Source organism: Phaethon lepturus, unplaced genomic scaffold, assembly GCF_000687285.1.
Source record: "Phaethon lepturus isolate BGI_N335 unplaced genomic scaffold, ASM68728v1 scaffold31030, whole genome shotgun sequence".
Lineage (NCBI taxonomy): Eukaryota > Metazoa > Chordata > Aves > Phaethontiformes > Phaethontidae > Phaethon > Phaethon lepturus.
Genome location: NW_010510503.1, coordinates 14,686 through 30,202, shown reverse-complemented (window position 1 = coordinate 30,202; position 15,517 = coordinate 14,686). Strand labels below are relative to the sequence as shown.

Below are 15,517 nucleotides of genomic sequence, written 5' to 3'. Positions count from 1 at the left end.
TTTATTTTATTGATGCCCTATTATCTCTTAAGTCTGTCCTTGAGCCCCGGGTTGCACCGGGCTCTCTGACTTCCCAGGGACTGTCAGCTCCGCGGGCGATGCCCCCGGAGATGCCGCGCCGTGAAGTCCCAGGAGCTGCGTGAGGCACCTTTCCCGCTGCCCGGCACGGCGGCTCACGAGACGGGAAAGCCGAGAGAGCGACCCGGGGAGGGAGGAATGTAATTCGGAGTATTTGCAGATACTGCAGGTCGTCTTCATAAACCCCGAGCACACAAGGCGGGCCGGAGGAGGAAGCGTAATGGCTCTGGGTTTGGGAGACGATTCAAGCCGTCTGCCAATTTTCCCCATGACTCAGCTGAGTAGCATTTTTGTTGTGGTTGCCCGCGGGTGAATTTGACTCATAAGCGCTATTATTTGTCCCTGGAGTTAATTATAGGCCCAAATTACCTGTGCTCTTAATGGAACTCGGTCCTGGCGTGTATAAGATGCATGTTTTCGGCCTGTCGCATCAGACATGCTGCAGAGAGCGGCAGTAATGCTAGGGCTTAAAGCAGAAAATTCAGATTTAGAGCTGGACGCGCTGGGTTTGGCTGACGGTTGGATCTGATTTTCGCCTGTGCTCATCTTTAGCTAATGAGGATAATTTTATTGCATGGGCATAATTACTGTTTATTCATTCTCAGCCTGAAAGTTACAATAGTTCCTTGTTTCTATGCGTCGCACAGATAATCATCCTGGTCTTTCAGGTTTGTCGCTGTGAGAAAGCCTGTTTGCGCTGCACCTCCTGGTGCTCGCATGATAAAACGCTAAATACGTGGCCTCTCCAGCACGACATGCAGAGTCATCTCGGTGAAAAGGGGTTGTTGTCTTCATAGGGCTTGCACAACAAGCAGTAAAGGGAAGCAGTCTGCTTTTCTGCAAATGCACGACCAACAGCCGGGAGCCAGCGGGGAGGCTGCGGCTGGAGCTCACGCTGGTGATCCCTTTTTTTCCCGCGTGCGGCAGCGCCGGGGCTGAATCCCACAAGCCCGGGGTGTCCCTTGGCTGCTCTTCGGGGGAAAACGCGCAGCCCTTTACACGGAAGCCACGGAAGCCGAGGTGCGCGGCTGCCCGGGCGCTGATGGAGAAGCTGGTGGAAACGCTGCCGCCGCTGCGAGCTGGGCGCGAGAAAGTCTGCTTTTGTGGTGCTTTTGCGATGCTCCGGGTTCACGGTTCCCACTGGCCTGCAGGATTTGGGGTTGGTTTGGGTCTGGGTTTTTTTTTCTCTTTGAGACAAGCTATTAATTTACCTGGTGTCACAGGGTCCTCTTTCTCCCCCCAGCTGTGGTGCAGAGCTGAGGTTTCCAGATGCCGTGCTCTCACGTAACCTTTGACGTAGGATTCACCCTTTGTTCTCCCAAGAACAAAAGGGCAGGACAAAAAGGTATTATGAGATAAAACAACAATATTCTGCAGGAAGATTGACCCCCCGCTGCTTAATCTGCAGCAAAGTCGGCCTACAGCTGGCTGCTGCTGGCAAACCCCATCATCCCGTTCCACGCCATGGGGCTGGCTGAAGGCTGTGCGGGTCTGAGCTCTGTTACAGGGATCCTCCAGACCTCAAACGTCTTTATCTTAATGAAAAAGAGCTGGAGAAGGGATTGTTAAAATGAACTTTCCACCTAATACAACCCCATGTAATTTTTTTTTTGTTTTGTTTTTAAAGCAAGCTGGGCATTTTAGTCCTGCAGGCATCTGACAATTCGAAATGTTTTAGTCAGGGTCAAATTTTAAATATTAAAGACGCCTTCTGAAGTCTCTTGGTGTCTGAAAGCACAAAGCAAGGCTTGCTGGCATTCCTTCAGCATACTTGTTCATTAATCAGTCATGTTTGGGCATCCTCTGCCCGCTCGCAAATTCCTTCAGATACAGCACCGAGCACAAAATTAATTCTCGGGAGATTCCCACCAGAAAGCGTATTGCTTGCTGCTGGGATAAGTGCGTGCTTCAAGTTAGTCATGTGTTTTTGTCCTTGGTGGAACTGGGGCTTGCAGTATTGGCCAACAGAGCAGGAGCCGGGACGGTCACCCGTGAGGTAGCATTTAGTCACATCGTCCCTACAGCAAATGGCTGGGCTGGACCCGGGCTTGCAAAGCAACCCTGGGCTCGGAGCTCGTTGTTCAGGCTCCTGAGCAAATAATGATAAATCTTCCCTTGTGGATGAACTTAACGACATGAAATAAACAACAACAGAGCGCTCAAGTCATACGTGCCCTTACTTATAACAGAGTTTGACAGCATGGATTGGTGATTGGGTTTGCGTTGTTTAGTAGGGTTTAAAGAGCACACGAGCTGCCAGACTAGTTGCATTTGCATTGGCTAAGAGTTTTTTAGCCATTGTTTTAAGTTCATAACCTGTCCTGTGCCCTCATGGATTATTATCTGAGGAAAATGTAACAGTAGATGACCACAGATACACCCAGCCCAAAACAAAAACCCAGCTGCTGATGGCTTGGTAACCACTGGAAATAATATGTTAGCTTTCAGCGTGTTAGACCTGCCATTGCAATAGGTCATGGAGGCGTAAGGCCATCAGTGCATGAGTTACCAGTGCAACGGGAGTGTGAATCACCTGTAGAAATACAGGGGCTTTACTGGAAAGTTGGAAAAACTCTGCTAAGGCAAGATCCAGCCAAGGCTTAATCCAGGGAACCACTGAACAGCAAACCGCTGTCCTACTGCTATAGGATCCGAGTTGTCCTTCCGCTTTCTCGGTGCTTTTACATATTATTTCAGTGTCTAACGCTACGAAACTGCCTGTTAAAGCAGTTTTGTGGAAGGTGGGGTTTCTGAACAAAGTAGTTGTCTTTTTTTTAAGGTCATGGGTTTAGTTGATAAGACAATAGCGTTGGTGCAAAGTACTGGGATTCACCAAGGCATTCCACTAAGTATTGTGTGACACTTGGATTTAAAATTAGCATTAAATGGAATGAATAAGGCATACATTTGATGGCAATATTAGATAAGGCAGGCACTGGTCTTTGAAGTTTGTTAATGAGCTGGTTGTTAATGGGAAGATGTAAATTACTGAGAGCATTTCCAGCAGGAACCCAAGGAGCTGATGATTCATTCATCGTTTAATATTGTTGACTCTAATCTGGCCAATAATATATGACATCTGTCCCGGTAAAGTACACAGATGACACAACGTCTGCTTGTGTGTAAGAGGAGTCTCCTCACTGAGGAAACTTTGCTGTGGTTGGTTTCCTACAGATTTATGTCTTGAGCTTGTCTGACTGTCAAGTGTGAGAGCTAGCCACTCATAACCAGGCTTTTCCTGTGGCTACAGCATCAAGAAGGCACCTTCGCATGGGGATTCCCTCATGCTTTGTCCATTTGAAGTGGACATTTAATGTTGTTACTGTGGCCACAGAAACAATATTTCCAGGCTTTCCCCCCTTTGCCTGGCTGCTTATTTAATGACACCTGTAAGAAATTAGTCATCCTTCAGGCTCTTCTCTTTGCCAAGAGGTTGGATTGATGGGGTAGTGTTGGGTTATGAAGGGAGAGGACCACACAGATGCAGAGGGACAGCGTGCTCCTGGGAGCGAAGAGCCAATGTGGCTGGGATGGGCACAGGAGGCTGATCCCGTTCCTGCGCCTCCTCATCCAAAAGGATGCGAGAGGCTCACGGCAGCTCAAAGAAGGATTACAGAAATCATGAAGGAGCTGGTAAACACGGTTAATGGTGGTTCTTAACGGGGTTTAAAAACTCAACATGTTGCACTTGGCAAAAGGAAGGTCACGAAACGATTCACCTGTTGCGTACAGGTAGCTACAGCTCATCAAGGACTCGACAAGCTTGGGTAGTTATATGGTGGTCCAACTCAACCTGGAAGGAAAGCATTAATGAAGGCGCTCGGGCCAGCTTTCCAGGGGACGTTGTGGATGAGATTGTTTTGCAGAGAGGTAATATAGGAAGCAGGGGGGCTACCTCAGGACAGAGCTAAATGTTTGTGGGTTGCCACTCCTCCTTACTCTTCCATGGTATCTGTAAATTTAGCATGTGCCATCTGGTTCAGCATCTTCAGCCATGAGTTGCTGGGAAGAGCAGAGAAGCCTGCACTGCCCCAGCACGCTTTAAAAGGCAGGTCTTCGTTAAGGCTGTATGCTCCAAGAGCTTATCCTGCAATGTTCATGGAGGATATCACCATGGATGGATTCAGAGAGTGGGCTGCCGCTTTTGCATGTGCTCCGGAAGCCACCTCCCATCTTTACCCCAGCAAGAGCTAGCAGGATCTGCTTTCTGTCTAGGAAAAGAGGAGAAAAAACCGAGGATAAATCTACATTGAGCTATTCTGGAAGGAGTCACAAATAGGCGAAGCGTTTTTGTTATGTTAGAAGCATAGTCACAGCTCCTTCTGACAGTCTGTTTAATTTGTGTGATGTGTTTGCAAAACTTCTGAGCCTTGTAGCTGGGGGTGAAATTATTGCGGCTGGTTCCCGAGAGGGTCCAAGGAGGGGGGCGTGCAGGGCAGGGCTCTTGTGTTCATCTGCCCTCTCTGGGAGCACCACTGCCTGTCCATACTCCCCTTCCCAGCTCTCCTCGCCCACGCTCACCCTGAACGCTTTCCAGGGCAGGGCAGGAGCGCACCCAAGTTCCAGCCCATCGCAGGAAAGCTGCACTGCCATGAGATTGCTTATCGACCTTAAGCCTTGCACAGCCTCTTGAAACCTAAGGCTTATACCCTTATGCACGAGAAAGCTCTGTCTGCTCCCCATTGCCGGAGGGAATCGGCCCTATAGGCTTGGTAGTAAGTCACAGCCATCAGGGGCACGGTTGTGATGAAACCAGGTGGGGAATAGTTCTGAGCTGACTGTGCCGTGTTTTTGCTTCCAGGAGAGAGTTCTCTGAGCTGCTGGAGAAGTTTGGCTCCCAAAGCAATACGGGCTCGGCGCGGAGCTCGCCGATCCTGCACGGTGGCAGTGAGTAGCTGAGAAACTTTTCTTCACCCCAGCATTATTTTGAAGGCGTTTTGATTTGATTTGTGTAGGTGTTTGGGTGGAGGTTTGAAGGAAGGGAAGCCCTGCTCGTCCTTACTGCAAGCACTTAGTGCCTCCCTGGGTGCAGAGCAGAAGGCACGGCCAGTCCTGCCTGCACAGGGCAAGCACAAAGCGGGGCAGCGAGCCAGCCTCCTCGGGGTGAGCAAGGGAGAATTGAGTTGGGGCCGTGACTGCTCCCCAGATCCCCAGACTCCGCTTAACTGACGTGCTGGGCAGGTAACCCCAGCAGTACCTGTCTCTGCAGGTGCAACTTTCGATTTCAGATCTGTTCAGCAATTGTTCATTCGCTGATCAGTATTTTTCATTCGCAAAGGGGAAACGTTTAGTGAGATGCAACAAGGCTAACCTTGTTAGGGTAGCACCAAGGCTAAGCCGGGTGCCAGTGCATCACGTGTGCATGGGGGAAGAAGCTGTCCCTCTGGCTTGGCGTCCCACCAGAAGGCTGCCAACCCTTCCCCTATGGCAGAGGTATGTAGGGCTGGCAGAGGGGGGAGAGTCCCATGCTGGAATTGTGCCGAGTAGGCTGAACGTTTCCTCTCCATGAGCGATATACTGAAGTCTTTAACTACCACGTGGCTTTCCCCAGAAAGCTAGGAAAACGGTGTCAGCTCTCAGCGGTAGAGCAGGGGAGGAGGCTGATGGTGGAGTATTTGTGTTCCCTGGACTGACTCTGACTTTGCTGTTCAGGTCGATACCTGGAAAGTACATCCTCGGGCTCCTCCTCTCAGAGCCCGCTCCTGCTGAGCCCGGCCAATTCCCACAGCCCCTTCGTTGGGAACCCGGCGCACCCCTCTCACGCACAGTACGTATGGGTCGCGCGGGGCCGGCCCCGCAATCCCTGTCCCTTGGTCAGTTGTGAAGGTACCGGCCGAATGCCTGACGCTGGCTTAGGGATAGATCCAGTAAATACTTCCAGTGTCTGAAGAACTGCTTTGTTCACCTTTATGCCTTCTATACCATTGTATCATGGCTAGGAGACCACAGGGTCTTCTAGAAGTCCTTGTCATGGTGGCATCTTGACTGTTCCCGGGAAGCCTGTCCCCAGGAGCTGACAAGCTTCCCCATTGAGGCAGCCAGTATGTTTACAAGGCAACCGCTCCTCTTCCTCCCCTCTGAAAGCCGGGGAGGACCCATGGCTCACAGCCCGCTGAGAGGACCCCGCACATCACCTTTACAAAGCGTGTCGTGAGCGGAGTGTTTCTGCGAGGCCAGTGGTGCTTCTGGAAGGTGTTTCAGGAGCTTGTTTTCTATTGCCCTGGTTCTGGCATGTTGACGTCGTGCGACAAGAGCACAAGCGCTGCCTTCTCAACGCAAACACTCCCGACGCCCTTTGCTTTGGTGTCAGCAGGGGTTGCCTACGGACACTGCATCCTTTTGTCTCCAGAGCACGTCCTGGAGCATGCGTTTTCATGTGGTCATCTGTCCCTTTCATATTTCGCAGGGTCAGAGGTTTGGACAGGCAGAGCTTGTTTTTCTGCGGAGTCTGGTCTCCAGGGTGCTCAGGGTTGCCCTTCTCAAGAAGGACAGCTCGAAGTGTGTTAACAGTCGTGGAATTGGGACCATTTGTCCCCAGGGCTTGCAGCCTCCCTTCCTTTGCCAGCATAAACAAGCCAAGTCGCTGGTAAAGAGAATCAGACCTGACTGCAGAACCAGTAAATCCTCTTGCTAAATACCAGCTCTTTATTAGGGATTTGCAGAGGACAAATATTTGGCACCAGAGGTTTACACTGCTTCCATGGAGTGAGAGACCCTTGCGGAGGAGAGGCCAGCTCATCGACTTGGCAGCTGGTTTGGACAAACTAGACATCCTTGCTCTGCTGTTAACCCACTCCAGGCTGCGATATATGCTAGAGGGGACCTGGCTTGGTGGCATCCTCGCTCAGCGCTGCCATGATGTGCCGTGTTCTGCCTGTCTCCGTGCCACTGCCAGGCCCCCGTGGTCTCCTCCCGGGAGCAGCACGAGCCGTTTGAAAGCACAGACTGTGCGGAGCCTTGGTGGGTTGGCTGCGGAGATGTAGCTCAGGCCATGTGCAGCAGGTCCTTCTCACGCAGACGGCTGCCATCCCTTACCCATCCTTTCCTCTCACTGAAGGTCATCCCCAGGCTATGACCTGCAGGGTCATCTGTGGTCCTGCCACCCCACTGGTGGGGACCAACAGGACCCAGATACGATTTGGTCTCACCACATATAGTGTCTGATGTTTCGATTTGAACAGATTTTCATTTCCGTGCTACACTTCGTGACATCGTTTTCCTAAAATGTTTCTTAAAGCAACGCTTTTTCGTAAGACCGAGGTGCACGCTGCACGACCACAGTCCCTTGCGCCCGCGTAGCCAGCTGGCTCTCCTGGGGGTCTGCTGCCGATTTGGAGGGGTGCTGGCCACACGCTGCTCTGTCACTGGAGTGTCTGACCACTGGGGCCGGCATCGCTGCGGTGGCATCGGTTCTGCGCTGGTGCCACTGCGAGGCGTGGGATACACAGCTGTCATTGCGTCTTAAGTTGTCAGATAACACAAGGAGGACCAGAAACTGCAGACCATTTGGTGAGCGGCTGCTGTGGAAATAAACTGAAAAGAAGAGCCAGCTGCACCCAGCCCGTAAGGAGGAAGAGGCTTGCTGACCCTTAGGTCCCACCGCATCCTCCCCCACAACCGCCCTGCTGCGATGCCGCTCACCGGCCCGTGGGTGCTCAGTGAAATCCCTGCTCCCACAAACACTTACTGCAGTCGCTATCTCTTCCCTCCCCACACGGAGCCGCCTGCTATGGCCTGTCGGGTCCTGCCTAGCAGGTAGGTCTTCCAGGGTAGGGTCCAACCTTGTTACCGCTCCATTTGCAGCACCTCCTTGACTGGGCAAGTCGTCTGTACCACTGCCACGGAAGTAAATCACAGTGCGGTGGGTATTGCTATCAAGGTGCCTAAAGGCTCAATCCTCAGGGCATCTTGCAGGGTTTTGAGTCCAAACCTTGGTTAAGACGTAGTCAGCTGTGTATCCTGAGCTTCACTTTGACGTTTGCTAAGGGCTGCTTAATAGTTGACCGATCTGTAAGTTGTTGTCTGCTGATTTAGGCCAGAGCTGCTGGATTGAAACAATAACCACATCGATCCTTCGTATGCTTTTGGCTATAAAAACCAAGAGTGCCAAATATATTCTGATTAAACCTTTAGTTTCTTCTGTCTTTATTTTCTAAATGCAAATGAATGTTCCCCAGCATTTGGGATCATGTCAACCAGTCATCTTCATACTGATGAGCAATGTCTGCTGAGCAACTGGAGTCCTCACCTCTTCTTTCCAAGGTTGGGTGGAAGAAAAGGTGCAGAGGCAGAAAAGGTTGGGAGAAGTTAGAAGGATCATGCACAGAAAGCAAGCCAGGCAAAGTTTGTTCAGCGACATGGGAAAATAAACCAGATCACCTTCAGTCACCTGCTAACATCTCTCCCTTGCAGCTACTCCATTGACTCAGGAATCCAGAGCATTTCTATAGCAAAATCCTCCGGCTTAGGGCTGACAATCAGTGGTGGATCTAACAGGCCTGATGGCCCCATGATTTATGTTCAAGAGCTTGTGCCAGATGGTGACTGTTACAAGGTAAGTCAGCGTGGAGACTATCAGTGACTTTGCAATGGGGACCCCTCCTAGAAGCTGTAGCTGTTCTGAAGCAGCTTTTCTAAGAATAGATGAATAATGCATTGCATGGACTAATGAGGATTTGTGTTGCAGGAGGCGGCTTTGGGCAGAGGGACATTCCTTCCCAGAAACTCCTGACTTTCTCCTCTTTGTTTAGGATGGTCGGCTCCGACCTGGTGACCAACTAATCGCTATCAATAAAGATTCTTTGGTGGGCAGCACACAAGAAGAGGCCAGAAAAATAATTGCAAAAGCCAAATTCAGGTAGGCCTGTCGCATATTTCCCGTCATCATCACGGTGTTGTTGGATCTTGGGCAAAACCCCTTCATGTCATCCCAATGTTTGGCTTCAAGAAGCATAAGGATTATGAGTCTTAAATGATGCTTCAAAATGGTCTTGGTAGGTGATCGTATAAGGAAATCTTGACTGCATGGATCATCCTGAAGTGTAATCCAGACCTTCCAAATGTTCTGTCCCTCAGGAATACCCCTTATCACTGCCCCCTGCAGACTTCTGCAACAGAACTGAAGTTCAAACAAGCAATCCAGCTGGTGGAGATCCAGCTACACTGGTGCAGGCTACAGGGGCTTAAGTGAGATTATCCCAGAGAAATAACCATGGGCATGGAAGTTCTGCAAATTTAAGTTGTGCTTTTTTGTTGTTGTTGTTGTTGTTGTTGTTGTTAATAAAATGTTCTGTGTTTGTTGTTTGTTTAAGACACGAGGGAAACACAGAAGTGGCCTTTATTCCTGGAAGGGGACGGTTACATCCTGGACTGTTACTTCATAACAACAACCCATTGCCACCTCCAAAGGCTGTGGGGAACGGTCTGAGTTCCTGCAGACTGAAGGTCCATGTGAGGTCCCCAGAGGTAGGCTGAAGGTCGTATCTAAGACCACAGACATCGGTCCTGCGATCTTTCTTTGATCAGAAAACTCTTCTTCAGGGACTCCATGGTAGTCCTTCCGGACCGTGGAAGGTCTGAAATGCTGATGTATGTAGCCCTGTTTTACAGCCAGGTATTTTAAATCTGAAATATTGTTTCTTCTGTCTTGGGTTTGAGACGGCAAAGGATCTCTGGAGGTAATGAGAGGAGTTTCATCTCCAGGGCCTGCATTCAGACCTGTTTCAGAAGTCTCGGGTTTAAAACAAACCCTTCTACGGATGGCAACCTGCATCTCATTCAACACCAGTCATAGGGCTGGAAGGGATCTCAGGAGTTGGTTTGATCTAGTCTCCTACCCAAAGGCAGGAACAACTCTTTGTTCTTAAAGACCTCTGACAAGGATGAATCTGCAGCGTTCCTAAGCAGCCCGTTTCTGCTCTTCACTAGCCTAATGATAAGTCAGGCTCATTCTTCCTGTGAAGCCTAGCTCCATGTTGTGTTTGCAGAGTCAAGCGCTCAAGCTATGCGTGGTGAGACAGGGTTTAACCACACATCCCTCATGGTAATTTAGGCCCATGGCTGGATTCTCTGCATTTGTCGCTCCTCTCCTGGACTGGTGCAATGCCTGGAGTATCTTCTGCCCTCTTCCTCATAAACTTCCTTTAGAAAAGGCCGGCTGGAGGTTCCTTTCATACAAACATCATTCACAAAAGGTCCTTCTTTTCAGACACTGCAGGGAGACAGACTTTCAAGAATGCCACACACAGGTTGCCTTTGGGTGTACCAGGCTGGAGACATGCTTATGGAAGTCAGCCTTAGCCCATATCCATGTACCCGAGTAGTACGCTTAGATCCCTCATCACCCAGCAGAAGGTGTGCTTGTGTGATGTTGTGCACCTATATGAAATTACACTGCTGGCTGGAATTAAATTGTGCTTTTCCTGACTTTGCTGCTAAAAGATGGAACTTCTAATGAGGTCTGTGCTTCCACGCTAGTGAAAGCGTGCTCAGGCGCCCATGCTACCGGTCTGTATGTCCTCAGCACCAGTTCTGCGCCCCTCTCTGCATCTAAGTTCCCATGAGTGGAAGCACTGTCACGGTGGTGCTCAGTGTGTCTACCTCTATTTTTCCCTCTTACCTGTGCTTTCACCCGTGATCTGGCACTTAAGAAAGGGTGGGCGCTGGTCTCGGCTTCCTGTCATGCTCACTGTGATAATTTTGTGATTTGGGTAAATAACGCAACTGGCTGCGGTCAGACTCAGGACCTCACTAGTGTGTTGGATGCAGAGCTTTAGGGAGAACCTCTACGGAGAAAGCACGCAAGGTCAAATTCATCCTCAGCTCTCAATTACAGTAGCGGCAAACTCGGTTTTCTGTGTGTGACCAGAGATTTTGAGATGGCTCAGGAATGTGCCTGTGCCAAATGCTCCCAGAGAAACCCCTGGAGCCTCTTTTGGCCCATCTGCACGGGAGGTGTGCATGGTGCCTTTGCTCTTTATGGGCCAGATGGGTTGCGCTCTCTTGAACTCCTCTGCCTTCTGCTCTTTATTTACTCCAGTGGATTCTGCTTAGCGACTGTCTGTGCCGTTTTGTCTTCTTTTTCTAGAATAGACGTGAAAATCATTTTCCTGTGCCTTCTTTGTCACCGGACATTTGCCCACCAGAGCTTACTGTCTCAGGTAAGAGTCCTGCTAGCTTGTTTTCTTTGTGTGGGTGATGAACATAACCTTAGCTCCTCAGAGCTGAGAATGATGAAATTAATTTTGATCAGTGTTTATGCTGCTGTAGTGGGATCTAATGGTGTGGTAATAAGACTCAGCTAGGAGAGAGGGAAGGTGGCAGCTTGGCGTACTCAGTGGGTAGTAATTATGTCCACGTTAGTCCATAACAGCAAAACTCTCTACTAAGGCATTCAGAGGACTAAGGCATTCATAGGAGACGACTTCGTCCGTTCTCAGCCTGTGTTTCTTTTGCAGCAGTGTCTTTGCCCACATGCAAAGATCGTGTCAGACTTGCATCCAGCAGGTCCCATGGCAGGCAACGTTCCCTTCTGATGGGAATGGGTGGTCCTCGGAGAGGCAGTATAAAAAGGTCAATTAATGATAGTTGTAACGTACATGGCAACCCTGGGCATTATACAGGCATTAAGGATGCCCTCAGTCGGTCAAATCGGGAAACTGCCTATAGGTGTGATTAAGTCACGTTTCTCTCTACATCCAAGCTTCGCTTTTTGCTCACTTTTCTACGGTGTGTTTTCTCTCCATGCTCTGGGTCCCGTACTGAGCTCTTAACTTTTGTGGGAGAGACCTACTCTGTTCACCTGATAGGATGGCAGCAACGGGGGGGGTGAACTCAAATCGCCCTGCAGCTTCACAGGTCCCTTAGGAATCACAGAAAACCTCAATAACCCCCATGATCCAGTGTCCAGGAAGATGACCTCCAGCAAGGTTGCCCCATAACCCTGTGATACGAAGGTTACTTCTGCCTGGAGGAAAAGATGGGCTTTCCCTAGCGAGTCCTGAGCAAGCGCAGCCCGTCGTTCTCGCACCTCTTAGGTGGCCACCGCCGACAGCCAGAGCTCCCGGTAATGTGGAGCAAAGCCCTGGGTCATGTAGGCAATCCAGCAAATAGCAATGACCTAATCGCTTCCTGACTTAGCTAGGGGATTTCATTACACACGGATTTTTAACGTGAAATGCTGAGGAGGCTTTGTGTCAGTGTTGTCATCCATGAAAACAGACAACTGGCTTTGAAAGGGCAGCGGCCAGGCTTGGAGCCTGGGCCAGAACTGCCTCTCTGTGGGTGCCTGTCGGATGCCCTGGATATCTCCGTGTCCAGAGCTAACGGCAGAGCCACGTGGAGCTAATCCTGATTAGCCATGCGTCGAAGGGTAACAGCTCTGCCCTTGAACTTGGAGAGTAAAGGGTTGGTGGCCGATCCAGCAAACCCATTTATTACCTCTTGCTGCTTCCCAGTCGCTGGCGTTAGCAGTGGACAAATACTCGGATCAGGAGGATTACGCTCATGCGGCACCTCCACCGCTTCTTGCTGCCTTCTCCTTGCCCCCGGTCTCTGCCCCGACGGTCGAGGCGGGTGCGGTGAGAAATGCTCGAGAGGTTCAGGAGGAGCAGCAAACGGGGCTTCCCATGACGTTAATCAGATCCCAGGCAGGTGGAAGGAGCTGCTCCCTGGGCAAATCCTGTGCCGCCGGCACGAGAAGGAATTTTATCACCGACCTGGCCTGATGGCGGGGGCGGACGGGCAGGCAGGCAGGCAGGCAGGCAGCAGGGCTGCAGGCAGCGCAGTCCTGCACCTTTCTGGGGTTTGGCAGGGGAGCTCCCGTGCGAGTAACGCCTTCCGCAGCCCTTTTCCCAGGGAATGTCACGGTTTCTTCCGGACAAGGGTTAATCATAGCGGAAAGGTGCTCCAGGGACGGGGGAGCACCGGCAGCAGGGGTGGCAGCAGGGCTTGCGCTCCGTACCATTCCGGCTGTGAAGGCAGTGCCGGTAACGAGGAGATCTCTTCTGATCTCATGACAGCTTTTCACCAGCAAAGTAGCTGCCGTTTCTGCTTCTTTCTCCCTCTGTGTCTGCCTCACGACGCATGTGCCTCCTTTTATCCAAAACCACCTGCCTGCCCAACCAAGGGAAAAGGGTTCAAGGCTTTTTGCAGTCCGGGGGAGGAGAAGTCTTGCACCGGTGCTTTTCCACATCGCTTTTAATCTGCCGATTCCCTTTTAGAATTAGAGAAGACAAGACCCAGGCAGATTGCTTTTTATTTTTATTTTTCCCACAGGTCACCATAACTACAGACCTCAAGACGCCACAAAAATCTGTAATTGGAAATTTCCAAAGTGCTATTTTTGCAGTTCCAGGTCCTTGGATGAAACTTCCCATTTTAAACCATGCAGAAGCCCAGTTTCAGTAAGGGTTTGCCCCGGTATCCAGTCTTTTCAATGGTGGCCTAGTTCAGCCTTCCAGGACCGGATTTAGTAAATCCTGGTCTTTGATTTTTGGCCTGCTGCACACACATTATATTTCATGCAACAAGGGTTCTGAATTTTGCTTTGCAGGCATCTCTTCCCTCTACCCAAGTGCTCTTCTATTAACATTTATTTTTGGCTTTTCAGCGCCCGCTTCGGCGTCTAATCATAAGGCATCTTCAGGCACCAAACCAAAAGTAGCGCTGGATCCTCATATCCGGCTCAAGGATGGGAAACTGGAACTGGTGAGTGGAACGGGTCCCTCTCCCCAACGCAAGGTCTCCTCTCAATCCTCTCCCAGGGTGTGCTATGCAGAAAATAGTCCACTGGTGTGATACCTCCTTGCTTCCAGCTGCCACGTTATTGGCAAACAAAATAAGCTTACGAGAACGGTCTCCTTGTATTGCTTTTCTGTGAAAGAACTGATCGAGACCTTCCAGCTTTAATTCTTGCACCAGTGTTGCACTCGGGCACGTGAGGATTGGGCCAGGTACTAGCATGGGGGTCACTATGTTGCTTGGGTTTTGGATGGATTAAAAAATGCAAGCTTGAATAGAAATAGTCTGAGAGAGCCGTCCTGGCTGTTTGCACAACATAAAGCTGCAGCACTCGATCAGTGCTCTAATCTACACGTGCACCATCCTCCGCCGACCAGCCCGTTCCAGCCTCATTCCCCTTCGCCTCTCCAGGAGGCTGACCGGGCCGTGTTGGGAATAGCGGTAGCGCAGGCGATGTGGAATGCGGAGTCAGCCGCGGTACCCAGGACATTGCTTTCCTTATCAGTATCACACCGCTCGCACGTTACAATTACTTAATCTGATATTTGGGAGGGAGGCATAAGAGTTGGCCACCGAACAGTATTTATTATCAAGAGTCTCGGGGGAAAAATAAAAGTCTCGACTCTTCAGTCGAGTTTCCTGGAGGTTGGGGTCCAGCCTCTAAAGGTAAAAAGGGAGAAGAGGGCGTCGTGAAACATCCCAGTTGTGTCCGAAGGGGCGTTTAAACACACCTTGGCTCATCTCAATGCTCCGGGGAGTTGCATCTCCCTTGGGCGTAACGCATTTGTCTCAGGGCTGTAGGTGCAGGCAGCTGCCCTCCAAACTTGCCGGTGCTGCTGTCGCTGCTGGGGTGACCTCGGGCAGCCTGGTGTGGGCGAGGGAAGGCTGAAGTACGAGGTATCTCACCGAGGATCCAGGCAGAACCGCTGCTCCTTTCATCACTTTATGGAAAATATATTCCACGGGCACCATCAAAGGGCAGGGAGCGGAGCTGCCCGTTTGCTCACCGAGTCGCTGGTGAAGGGCAGAGTGCCCTTGGGGGGGCCCACGCTCCCCGTCCGGTTTTGGGGTGCATGTCCCCACCTTGGGTACCGCTGGCTTTGGAGGAGGGAGCGTGGCAAGGCAGCCCCTTCTGCGGGGCCGGGGGACTGCGAGGAGGACCCGGTGCAACGCGCCGCTGCTGCCACCCGACGGCAGATGCAGCGCTGGCCCTTTTGCTGCTCTCGCCTCCTGGTGGGGCAGCAGGCAAGCAGGAATTTTTCTTCTAAGCCCGCATAGTTCTCCTAAAGCAGCATTTTTTCTGCGACCTCCGCTCGTCACGGGTATAAAAGCGGCTCCTCTGCGGTGGGGGGAGTGGGGATGCTGGGCTTCCCCTTTTAAAAGCCAGTGTTACGAGCTCCAACGGTGCCAGGGTCAGGACACGCGCACCAACCGGCACAACCCGAGATGGTTTTGGGGTGGCCCACGCCAGGTGCCAACACCAGCACCCCAAAGCCCGGGCGCCTGCGGCACCGCCTCGCGCAGGGATGGCGGGCAGAGGGATGGGAGGTGGGACTCGAACGGGCTTCGCGGGCAGCGCGCGAGAGCGGACGGGTCCCGCGGGCTTGCTCAGCTCTGCTGAGCTCGACTTTGTCTTTTAAAAGCTCTTAGTTGCTGCTGGCAGCGGTGAAGTGGGGGTTGCACAGGTTTATTCGCTTCT

The 15,517-nt window shown here is 51.3% G+C and overlaps 1 protein-coding gene across 1 annotated transcript in view; it reads left to right on the top strand.

The window, feature by feature from the left end:
- Positions 1 to 15,517, top strand: part of LOC104628680 (syntaxin-binding protein 4-like) — a gene marked incomplete at its 3' end in the record, with an annotated part of 28,201 nt that overhangs the window by 9,081 nt on the left and 3,603 nt on the right. The window contains exons 5-12 of the mRNA XM_010297349.1: positions 4,880 to 4,965; positions 5,731 to 5,845; positions 8,491 to 8,632; positions 8,829 to 8,935; positions 9,154 to 9,264; positions 11,165 to 11,237; positions 12,534 to 12,651; positions 13,688 to 13,785. Of these exons, the coding sequence (XP_010295651.1) occupies positions 4,880 to 4,965; positions 5,731 to 5,845; positions 8,491 to 8,632; positions 8,829 to 8,935; positions 9,154 to 9,264; positions 11,165 to 11,237; positions 12,534 to 12,651; positions 13,688 to 13,785 (850 nt within the window). The remainder of the gene's footprint in view (positions 1 to 4,879; positions 4,966 to 5,730; positions 5,846 to 8,490; positions 8,633 to 8,828; positions 8,936 to 9,153; positions 9,265 to 11,164; positions 11,238 to 12,533; positions 12,652 to 13,687; positions 13,786 to 15,517) is intronic.